At 32.3% G+C, this 11,010-nt stretch overlaps 1 protein-coding gene across 1 annotated transcript in view; it reads left to right on the forward strand.

The window, feature by feature from the left end:
- The window catches only part of ADGRB3 (adhesion G protein-coupled receptor B3), a 1,013,812-nt gene that overhangs the window by 368,698 nt on the left and 634,104 nt on the right, over positions 1-11,010 (forward strand). The window contains exons 3-4 of the mRNA XM_007945182.1: positions 3,814-3,975; positions 10,406-10,570. Of these exons, the coding sequence (XP_007943373.1) occupies positions 3,814-3,975; positions 10,406-10,570 (327 nt within the window). The remainder of the gene's footprint in view (positions 1-3,813; positions 3,976-10,405; positions 10,571-11,010) is intronic.

The following is an 11,010-nucleotide window of genomic DNA, read 5'->3' on the forward strand; positions in this document are numbered from 1 at the left end:
TTGCTTCAATATTTTCTTTAGATGTTAAGGTAGTTAATCTGAATACATACAATTGTCGCACTGTAATTTTTTTTTTAAATTAAGTTTAATTTCTAAAACTTTTCTTTGGACTGTTCTTTCAAACCAAGAAATGGCTGTTATGTATAAACAAGTATAAACATTTGCTAGCATTCATTTGAGAACAAAGTGTAATCTAAGAGGTAAAATTAAATAATAAAATGAAACATACTATTTTTATATTGGAACTAAAAAGGAAAACTATCATATTTTGTAAATTAAGAATCACTCAAAATAAGAAGAAGCCAGGTCTCATCAATCAATATGATTAAAAAAAAAAAAAAAAAAAAAAAAAAAAAGGCTACTATAAAGTGATAAAATGAACAAAAATTTTTTAAAAAAATAGAATAATATCTGACTAAGGAGCGTTACTTTATCAAATAGTTTGATAGTTATTCATGGTCAATCCAATGATTGAGATAAATTCTGTTCTATAACCTAGGACACAATCTGCATTTATGCTCAAGAGAAATGAAATAATAGATACAGACAGATAGATAGATATAAATTATATAGATAGATAAAAATTAAATTACCCTAACATGGCTTAAGACATCTGACATTTAGTGATTTTTTATCATCATAGTCAGCAAGTGATTTTGTAAATATGTTTAGAAATAGTCTTTTGTTACAGTGGAAAAAACACTTTACATTGGGAAGATGTAGCATGTATCTAAAATGGAAAAATAAAATTTAAAGTATGTTTCTAAATTCATGATTTTAACATACCAGCAAAATCCTGTGATAATAATTTGTTTATCATTTAAAATGCACTGTCATACATTATCTCATTTAACTCACTCAAATAAAATTTGAGATAGAAATATTACTTGATATTGAAGTAATTCAGAGAAATAAGTTGCTTTCCCAAGGTCACAGACCTAATATTAAGTAGGTTTCCATCAAGCCCAGGCCTCTGGTTTTAATTATATGATTTTCCTCTTTACTTTCTTTTTTCTTTTTCTGTGCCAGGATAAGAACCTTAACAGTGCCTTAGACACTGAAATCTTCTGCATGATCTTTAATATACCTTCTCAGTAACAAGTGAAAGTACCAGATTAGTTTGTGCCATCTCTCAAGATACGTATATTTAAAATAGTGCACTTTGCATTATACTTTATTTTTTAAAATGTCATTAAGTTTTTTTAAAAGATTTTTATAAAGTATAATAGCTGTTTCTCGCAATGATCCATGTGCTCAACTAGAATTGTCTTCACATTTTTTTAGGAATGAGGATGTGGCAGCATGAAAATAGTAAGTAATTTGTGGAAATGTTACTCAAAATTTTAGTATTTGATCTATAACAAGATCATTTGGGTAGGCAGACCAGCATTTTAGTGGCAAAATTTGATTCAAAATTTGAAAGCTAGCATATGTTTATTATTTTTTTTTTTTATAATCAGTGAAATGGACCCTCAGTTTGAGGGAGAGTAATGAAGGCCAATTTTGACCGTTTGTTATCAACCTGTCATGATCTGGACACCACTGCTTAGCTGGTTCAACATTATTACATTGCATTGATGAATGCACAGTCCCTTCATCATCCAGAAGCAAGAGACATTCAACATTCAGAAGGATGCAATGTGTTCATACATTCAGAAACAACCTGATTTTTTAAATAAATTTTTTAAAAATTTGCAGAAAAATACATTTAAAAGTAATTCTTGATCCTGACTTCTTGCTCAATTTAATTAAAATGTTCTTTTCCTGACATCATAGCAATGCATGGATAAAATAAGGACTGTTATTGTGTCCAAACATAATTAATTTTATTCAGAACCTTTAACATTTAACTGATTGTCGAACTCATATTCTTCATTATTTGCTGGTTCTTAATTAATAACATACAACCATAATGTTTCTACTTAATCTAATCACGAACACAGGTTGGAAGATGATAAGAAAAAAATATATTTTTACTAACTTTAAGCTTATATTTTTCACTGCTAAATATATATGTGTATATATATGTGTGTGTATATATATATATATATATATACACACACACACATATATATACATGTGGATATTTTTAATCATTGCCAAATAATTTGGTTTGTAGAATAGTGATGTTCAATCTTCAGAGAGTATTCTTTACATTTGGCATGATTTAAATTTTGTTCAAATAGTCATCCAAAAGTATTTTTATGAAATTAAAGTTATGTATTTATGAAGACAAATAAATACTGAAATTAGCAAGGGTGTGCATTAAAAACCCTGATCACAACGCAGAAAAACAATTTTATTTAATGTAATATGTTATCCCAATTACCATTGTTTGAAGCCTTATGGTATATATCCACTTATAAATGCATTATCATCTGTATCTCTGGGTGAGTATTGCAAACCAATATAAGAGTAAATGCTTTATAAAGTGGTGCTACTGAAAGTGTGGTCAGATGCTTAGTAGCTGTCAGCCAACAGGTTACTATGGACCCTCAGAGAAATAATGAACTTATGTCAGAATATTAAATAAATTTCTCCATCAAGCAGATGATTTATTTCAGCTGACTTTTTTTTTCAAGCAAGAATTTCTCAGTGATAAAATTAGTGTGCTAAGTTACATTTTGGTGGAAGTTCCTTCTGTCTTGGAGCACCAATAACCACCAGTTTGTGGACCAGGTGCCTTGAGTAGCACTACAAGGCATTTACTAACCACCACAAAAAAAGGCAGACAAATGGATTACCGTATCATTCCCTTTAAATTATATTCCCAAGGCTAATTCTAAATCAGATCTATAAAATATAGTCAAATTTTTCCTTTATGTAATCAGTGATACAAAATTCTCAGAAATACCTTACTTATACAGTTTTTCAATAATTAAGTGATTAACTTAAACGTCACTGCTAGTAACTGCACATTCTGAAATCAATTCAAAACATGTATTCTGAGCCCACTGCCAGAACAGAATTTGAAGCCCCCTGTGATGTTCTTGGGAACTCTTGCCTTTAAGGTTCCTTGTGACAGGACTTTAGATAATAATAGAAATTAGGCATAGTTTTAATGTGATGCTTAGTTCAAGAAAATTAATGAATTCAGATATTCATTGGCTTTTTACAACCCTATTTCTGTGTAACTTTTAGTTTCATATTCAATGTGTGGAAATCTTAGAAGAATTTTTCTCCATTTCAAGTAAAAATGACTTCTCCATTCTAGGTCATAGGGAAAATCATAAATTACCACAAAATAAATAGCTATCTTAGGATGAAAAAGTAGGAATTACATTTAGCATAAATTCTAAATGAATGTCAGTGTTCGACACAGGGAAAATTAGATGTGCTTAAACTCCCAAAGGTCCATTTGCCCCAGCATTAGAAAGAGGGTCTGCAGTAAAAAACTGAGGAAGAACACACCAATATATTCCTGGTCACGAAAGTCACAGAGTAAGCTTAGTAATACATTTTGCTTCCTCTGCCATCATAGTGCAGAGCCTTAGATTGGCTTAAAGAGAATTGCTTCAAAAATTACACTTGTTGAAAAATGCTGACTAGTCCTTTGTAGTGTCCATAGCACAGTAGAATTTTCTAACAGCAGCTTTGCTAACAAGATTATAGCAAACACAGCCCCTGCATCAGCATTATACACATCCTGTCTTTAAATTTCTTTTTCTTTGAAGTGTTATCTTGTACCTTTTGATGTACTGTCACATTTTTACATTAAATTTTTCTTGCATGTCATAATGTCAGATTAATGCAATGTTTTCTATATGAATTTTCAAGGAAGTATTTCATATTTATTTGTTGTCTTGCACACAGGTGAATCTGGTGTGGAAGAGTGGTCCCAGTGGAGCTCATGCTCAGTTACTTGTGGTCAAGGGTCGCAGGTGCGAACCAGAACTTGTGTATCACCTTACGGGACACACTGCAGCGGCCCATTAAGAGAATCAAGGGTTTGCAATAACACTGCCCTCTGTCCAGGTAGTGTTAGCAGCAACTACAACTGTGGATGTTATTGAATTGTGTCATGCTACGCATTTGGAACAATTTGTTATTTTCATATGAACTGGATATAGGCATTTTAATTAGACTGATAAGTGTAACTCTTATTCAACTGTGAAATTTTATTATGCATGTGATCATTTCTGCTTTCAGAGCAGTCAAGAAATTACATAAGTCACCCCTTTTCCCCCTCCCCCACAAGTATCAGCTTCAAATTTCTGTATCTGCTTCTAATAATATTTAGGGTTGAAATATCTTTCCTGTATTTTAAATGGGAAAACATGTCTAATTTTACGATTTAAAAATAATGTGTAATTTGCTAGCATAATTTGCCACTGAAAATGTGATTTGTGTCCATTGTTTAAAGCAGTGGTTGATATAGTCTTTAAGGCATTTGCTGGTTTTGTACCATTTAAAAACAAAATCTGTAGTGTTAATTAGAGCACAGCATAAATGCTTGCCCACTTAGGGTGACATTTTCCATGCTCTATCAAAATTTTCTTTCAGTTGGTGCACACTTGCATATTTAAGGCCTTTCTCCCTCTCAAACCATGGACTTTCTTGTAAAAATAAGTACTAAAATAAATCTGACCTTTCTTTTAAGAATTCCATACAAAGCAAATGATGCTGTGAATTTCCAGGTTTATGTTTTGTCCAAACATTTGGTGGATGGATGTCTGTAAACTTATTGCTCACTGCAGTTGACATTGGATGTGCATTCAAATTCTGTCTAGTGGTATTCACAGGAGGGTGGGCATAATGAGTAGGAGTAACTGCAGCAGCCTTTCAGACACTAAATTGGGTTTAAAAGTTTCCTGGTGAGTTCCCTGTCCAGAGATGGCTGGTTCTGCATTTAAAGGCAAAAGCAGAAAGTGGGGCCTGGAGGAAGGGATTGGATAATTCCAATTCTCCAGCATAATAGCTAAGGGAGACCCATTAAAAGACAGACTGGAGGGAATAAAAGGTAAAGGAAGTGGTGGGGAGAAGGAATGATACATTAAGATTGGAGATTCATTTATAACAGAATTAGGTGGGAACAAAGCTGTGGATGGTAGCGGAATTAAAGGCTAAATGGAGTGGAAAGCTACTCTATGAAGAAGGAAAGACCACATTAACAGGAAACAAACAAGAAATGCCACTGAAAACAAAGAAAACCAGTGGGGATCAGACTAGATAAGAAAGAACATGAATTGAAAAATGAAGATTTGGAACAAAAAAGATGATTAAGGAGTTCACGGAAGGGAGAAGACAAGGCAGGCAACAATGAAAAAAACAAATGACCAGGGATCATAGAACAGATACTTGGTATTTTAGGCAGTAGAAGTAAAATGTAGAAAAGTAAGGAATTGAGAATTTTAGAAATGAAATCTTTAGACAACAAAGGCAAATGGGTTATAGATTAGATTGAGGAGAGTGAGGTGTCTAGGTGAATAATTATAGTTGGCCCCAATTTACATTGCTTACAATGGTTGCGTAAGGGTCAGATTCCCTACTCTTGGCAATGAAAACAGTGTCAATAAAGAATTAAGCTGTACTAGGTCTAAAAATTAATCTTGTGAGCACCTATTTGAATCGTCAAGATCCTTTCAGTATATTCAAGATAAAGTCTAATGGGACTCTCCTTTGCTGCTAGTGTTCTCCACAATTCTGCATTCAGAGCTTACTCTCCGGGCACTGGTTATGCACAATCACAGGGCTGACATGTGCAGATCATCCTCTGCCAGACATCACTGCTTATACCCTCACTGAGCCTTGACAGCATCTGTAACAGAGCATTTAATTTTAATTGCCGGATTCTCCCTTTCTCTCTCTGTCTTTTATCAAGAAAGTTGAATAATATTCTATAACTTTAAAGTGCTTTCTCAGTTTCTCGAACTTCCTATCCTTATACTTACTAAACAAGTATATAATAATTATTAGTTTCTCTTCACCTTAATATACATGTAGTTTTGGTCTTTCAAGATTTGGTTAAATATTACTGTAAATAAAACAATCTTTTAATTCTTGTTATAGTGTAGGTTATTGAATTAAAGAGAATAAAGAATTGTTTTATAGATTCCTTTTTAATTGTGTAAACATAAAGAGCATTTTATAATTTAGTAATTTCAATGTAGAATATTTATCCCACTATGGAACATTAAGATTACTTTCATATGCTTATTTGCTATGAAATATTAGGCTTCAATATATTTTTTTAGTTATTTACCATGCATCTTTCTTTCTAATCTAAGATACCCTGAAAACAGCGACAGAAAATACATTTAAATAAATAAATAGTATTTTGACAGTGTAAATGTCTTTCTAAAATAATACTTTAAATTCCTGAGAAGAAAATTAGCATAGAAATTAATAACCAACTTGTCACCAGGTGGATACTCCTATGTAGTTGTCATTTAATTAGTGAAAATGATACAAGAAGGATGAATGGAATATTAAAATCATTTTATACAAATTATGTGGAATGCTAGAATTCAAGCTTATATTTATTTGAACTTTAAAAGGCTAATTAATACTCTTAAACTTTAGTTACCTTTTACCCATACTTTTCAAATTTTAAAAGAAGTTTTTTAAAAAATTAAATTATATAATAATATGTTACTTCTAATAGGGTCATAAGATATTCAGTCTTTTTCAAACCTGATGCTTTGACATTATACTCTCCTCAATAGCTCTTACTACTCAGAGTAGAAAAATGATGAGGATACACAGAAAGGAAATTGAGAGAAGTAGAGAACTACAGTAAATTGTGGAGCTCTGGCAGTGTAGTGCCTAAGGCCTTGACTGCTAACCAGAAGGCTGGCGGTTCAAACCCACCAGCCACTCCTCGGAAGGACCCTTGGGCAATCTACTTCCGTAGTGATACTGTCTCCAAATCCCAAGGAAGGGTCGCTAAGAGTCAGGTCCGACTCGAGGGCAAGTAACAACAACAACAGTAAATTTTATATTTATTTTCTTGGTTTCTGACTACTGGTTTGATAGTCTGCATTCAAGGTTTCTCAACTTCACCATTATTTCCATTTTGGCCTAAATAAGTGTTGTCAGGGGATGTTCTGTGCATTATTGCATGTTTAGCCACATCCTTGGTTTCTGCCCACTAGATGCCAGTAGCACACCTCCCTCCACTACACTCCACCCCCTTGTTGTGACATTGCCAATTGTCCCCTGGAGGACAAAATTACTGCACATTGAGAACCACTGGTCTACTCTATACACATTTTAATTCTTTAGAAGAAACTAAGGAATGATTTTGAATTCTTTTTGTAAATGTGAGTTTTCACATCTATTCATTTATTAAGGAATAATATCTTGTTGTAAAGAGTTATTTTATATACAGCCCAATTGAAATCATGTGAGAATTTGAATATATTTATTTCAAAATCTGGTAGTAGTATTTTTTGTGCATTGTGTATTCTTTATATCATCTCTAAACAGCACAAAGTATCTAAGCCAAAACACAAAACTATTAAAATTGATTCATTTGAATTAATTTCTTAGTTTTATTAAGTACATTTTCTTATCAAATGGACACAATAATTTACAGATTTTCGTATTTTACTGAAAAATAAAAGAACAACTTGCCATTTAACTGAAAGTACCTAATTTTTTAAATAAATCTTATGAATAGCATCTATAAAATTGTAAGATGTATGCTATAATTTCCTCCTAATTCAATACTAAAATAAATTGATAATATTTTTTTAGCCCTTTTCAAATGAGAATAACTATTTCATATTTGTTTAGTTGGATTAAACATTCCTAATGAGAAGGAATTTTTGTGTTCTTGCTTTTTAAAATGACATAAATGAGTCACGCAATTCCACCATGAAAACATAAAGATTCTGGAAAAAGTATTAAGTAACTTATCAATTTACAAAGGATTCCAGTTCGTAATTTAACTGAGCTGTGAAGGTTAATCAACATTTTTGAGAATAATAGAGAAAAATCAACAAATTTAGAAACTTTTTTCTGGGATTGTGCAGTGCTTATAAAGGAGCAGAGTCTGATAGAAGAGTGAACAAGCAGAACAAGGAATATGAATGTTATGTGGCATTATTAACATTTCAAAAAGAAAATGGGGGAAGGGCTTTTTTTAAAATAATCTTGGTAAGTTGAAATAAATGTATAAAATGATTAAATTGTATAACACATAAAATGCATTCATTTAAATTACTTTTAAAATATCTAGTTATAATTGATTTATATATGCATATATATGTATACATATATATGCATATATATATGATAGTTTCCTTAGAGTTAAGTATAGACTTACTATTTATTCTTATACCAACAGATACAATTGGCTTAAAATCATGATTTTCTCAAACATTTATTGGCAAAAGTAAAATACTGTACTTTCTTTCCTTCTCTTATTCTTTTATATATATATTATTTAAAATGTTTTTACTGACAAGTTTTCATGTAATTTTGAAGAATTTTTACTGTATATTATTCAAATTTGGCTATTTTTTTCAATATTTGAACATATTTTCACAACTCATTTCAGGCAACTCAATAGCATAAATAGAGGAGAATAGGGTACCTCACAATTATGATACCGTTGGGAGCTCTGGTAGCATAGTGGCTAAGACACTTGCCTGCTAACCAGACGGCTGGCGGTTCAAACCCACCAGCCACTCCTCGAAAGGAAGGTTGGGCAATCCTACTTCCGTAGTGATACTGCCTTGGAAACCCAAGGAGGGGTCGCTACGAGTCGGGGCTGACTCGATGGCACATAACAACAACAACAACAACATAGTTATGTTTTAACCTAACAGTTTGATCAACAAATACATGAAATGTGTTCCTAAAAATACCATATTTACATGCTTAATCCCTCTGCCACTTTATATGAACTTCTGCCTGCATACCAATGTTGAGAAGAATATAAAGTGTTTGGGTTTTTTTTTTTGGTCATTTTCTTCTATAAATTTTCACTGCCCGTACTCACTAGTGGGTGCCACATATTAAATATCTAAACTCATGAGCTTTTAGTAACATCAGAGCTTCAGCATCAAGATAAGAGCTTTTGAACTAAAAAGCACATTCTGTCAGGCTTTTCTTTAATTGTATTATTTACTTAAGGAGCTCTGGGGATGCAGTGCTTGGCTGTAAACCAAAAAGTTGGCAGTGCAAAGGCACCAGCCACTCCATGGAACGAAGATGTAACAGTCTGCTTCCATGAAGATCACTGCCTTGGAAACTCTATGGGACATTTACACTCTGTCCTTTAAGGCAGCTATGAGTTGGAGTAGACTTGAGGGCAATGGATATATATGGGTATTAACTTATTGTCCCCAATATTAAAGAATTAAGATGAGTGTGGTGATTTGACAATGAAAGGAAGAGATCTAAACTTTTAACCCTAATGGATTTTTTCAAAGATATCAATATTTATTCACAGTCACTGGTATGGAGGATCATAAATTATGTTGGTATTTCTGATGACGTTTGAATTCATGGTGGTGACATATTTGAAGTAGCAGTAAGTACATCCATTGTTATGTTAGGCAAAATCTTAGATCACTTATTTTCTTTAGAAATTCATGTTTATTAGAAAGATTTTAAGTTCCATCAAGTAATTGAAAGAGGAATAGTATCTTACTGGTTTCATGACTATTAGAAAGAGACATTCATATTTGTCACTTTTTAGAAAGCATGCACAAGAGGAGGATCTTATACATGTATAATCAGTATCTAAAATTGCCATCTTAGTCATAGAGGCTGTGACTTTAAACATCCAAATTATTTAAATGGAAAAAACACATTTATTTTCTTAAATATGAAGTTAAAAATCTTTTTACAATGTTGTTGTTGTTGTTGGTAAGTGCCATCGAGTCGGACCTGACTCAGTGATCCCTCCTTGGGTTTCCGAGGCAGTATCACTACGGAAGTAGATTGCCCAACCTTCCTTCCAATATATTACTTTAATTGTTAGATATATATGTATATTTTTTTTCATTTTCTGAAATCATTAAGTTTATTAATCCTGAAACTTTACAGGTTATGGAATACTTAAGTTGACCCTTATCTACTAAAATGCAAGTTTAATACCAGAAGATTTTCTGTACTAACTTAGCTGATATTAATTTGACTTAAAAATAATTCATGATTATTTTACCATGTGGGAAGGGAGTACATTTCCATTCAAGAAAATAAAAGTTTAAACTTTGGTTATTACCTGAATAATTGTGTTCAATTGCAGAAATAGTACATGCATTTTTCTCTTCGTATAATGGATTTTCCAATTAATTTTTACATTTTATGGCAAATAAGAATGTTAATTGTGTTTTTAAAATATCCTCATACTTGTCTGTTTGCTGAGCTTTTTTTTCCCCTTAATATAAAGAAAAAATATCGTTGGCTTTATCTCTGCTTTTGTTGTTGAAGCTTGTTTGCTTTATTACAGTACATGGAGTTTGGGAGGAGTGGTCACCGTGGAGTTTATGTTCATTTACATGTGGTCGAGGCCAAAGAACGAGAACAAGGTCATGCACACCTCCTCAATATGGAGGAAGGCCGTGTGAGGGACCTGAAACACATCATAAGCCTTGTAATATTGCTCTTTGCCCAGGTGAGCATATTCTGCATTTGCTGAACGTTGCTTTTATGTACTTCATTTATGATCCTTGATATTAAGTCACATTGAAAAATGTACTCTTTAGTTTGAGAAACTTTGTACCAAGAAACTGGGCTCTTTCCCTCATTCTATCATATGCAGTGGTATAATATTTCCTTGACTCAGTACCATTCAATTCTCACTTTTATAGGATTTCTATAAATGTATATATATTATAATCTATGAAGATTGTATCTATATTTGATTTTCCCTGCTAGGAAAAGTATAACAAGTCCCAAAGAATTTGAGATTGGTTATTGCTTCCATATTGTAACTAGAAAGGCTGTTTTAGAGACAGTTTTTCCGATGTTATTCTCTCATAATCATTCAAGTAAAGAATAAAAACGTATATATAAATTGTCCAATAGATGATAAGGAGCTCTGGTAGCATAGTG

This window comes from Orycteropus afer, unplaced genomic scaffold (genome assembly GCF_000298275.1).
Source record: "Orycteropus afer afer isolate SDZICR_OR568_19922 unplaced genomic scaffold, OryAfe1.0 scaffold00133, whole genome shotgun sequence".
Lineage (NCBI taxonomy): Eukaryota > Metazoa > Chordata > Mammalia > Tubulidentata > Orycteropodidae > Orycteropus > Orycteropus afer.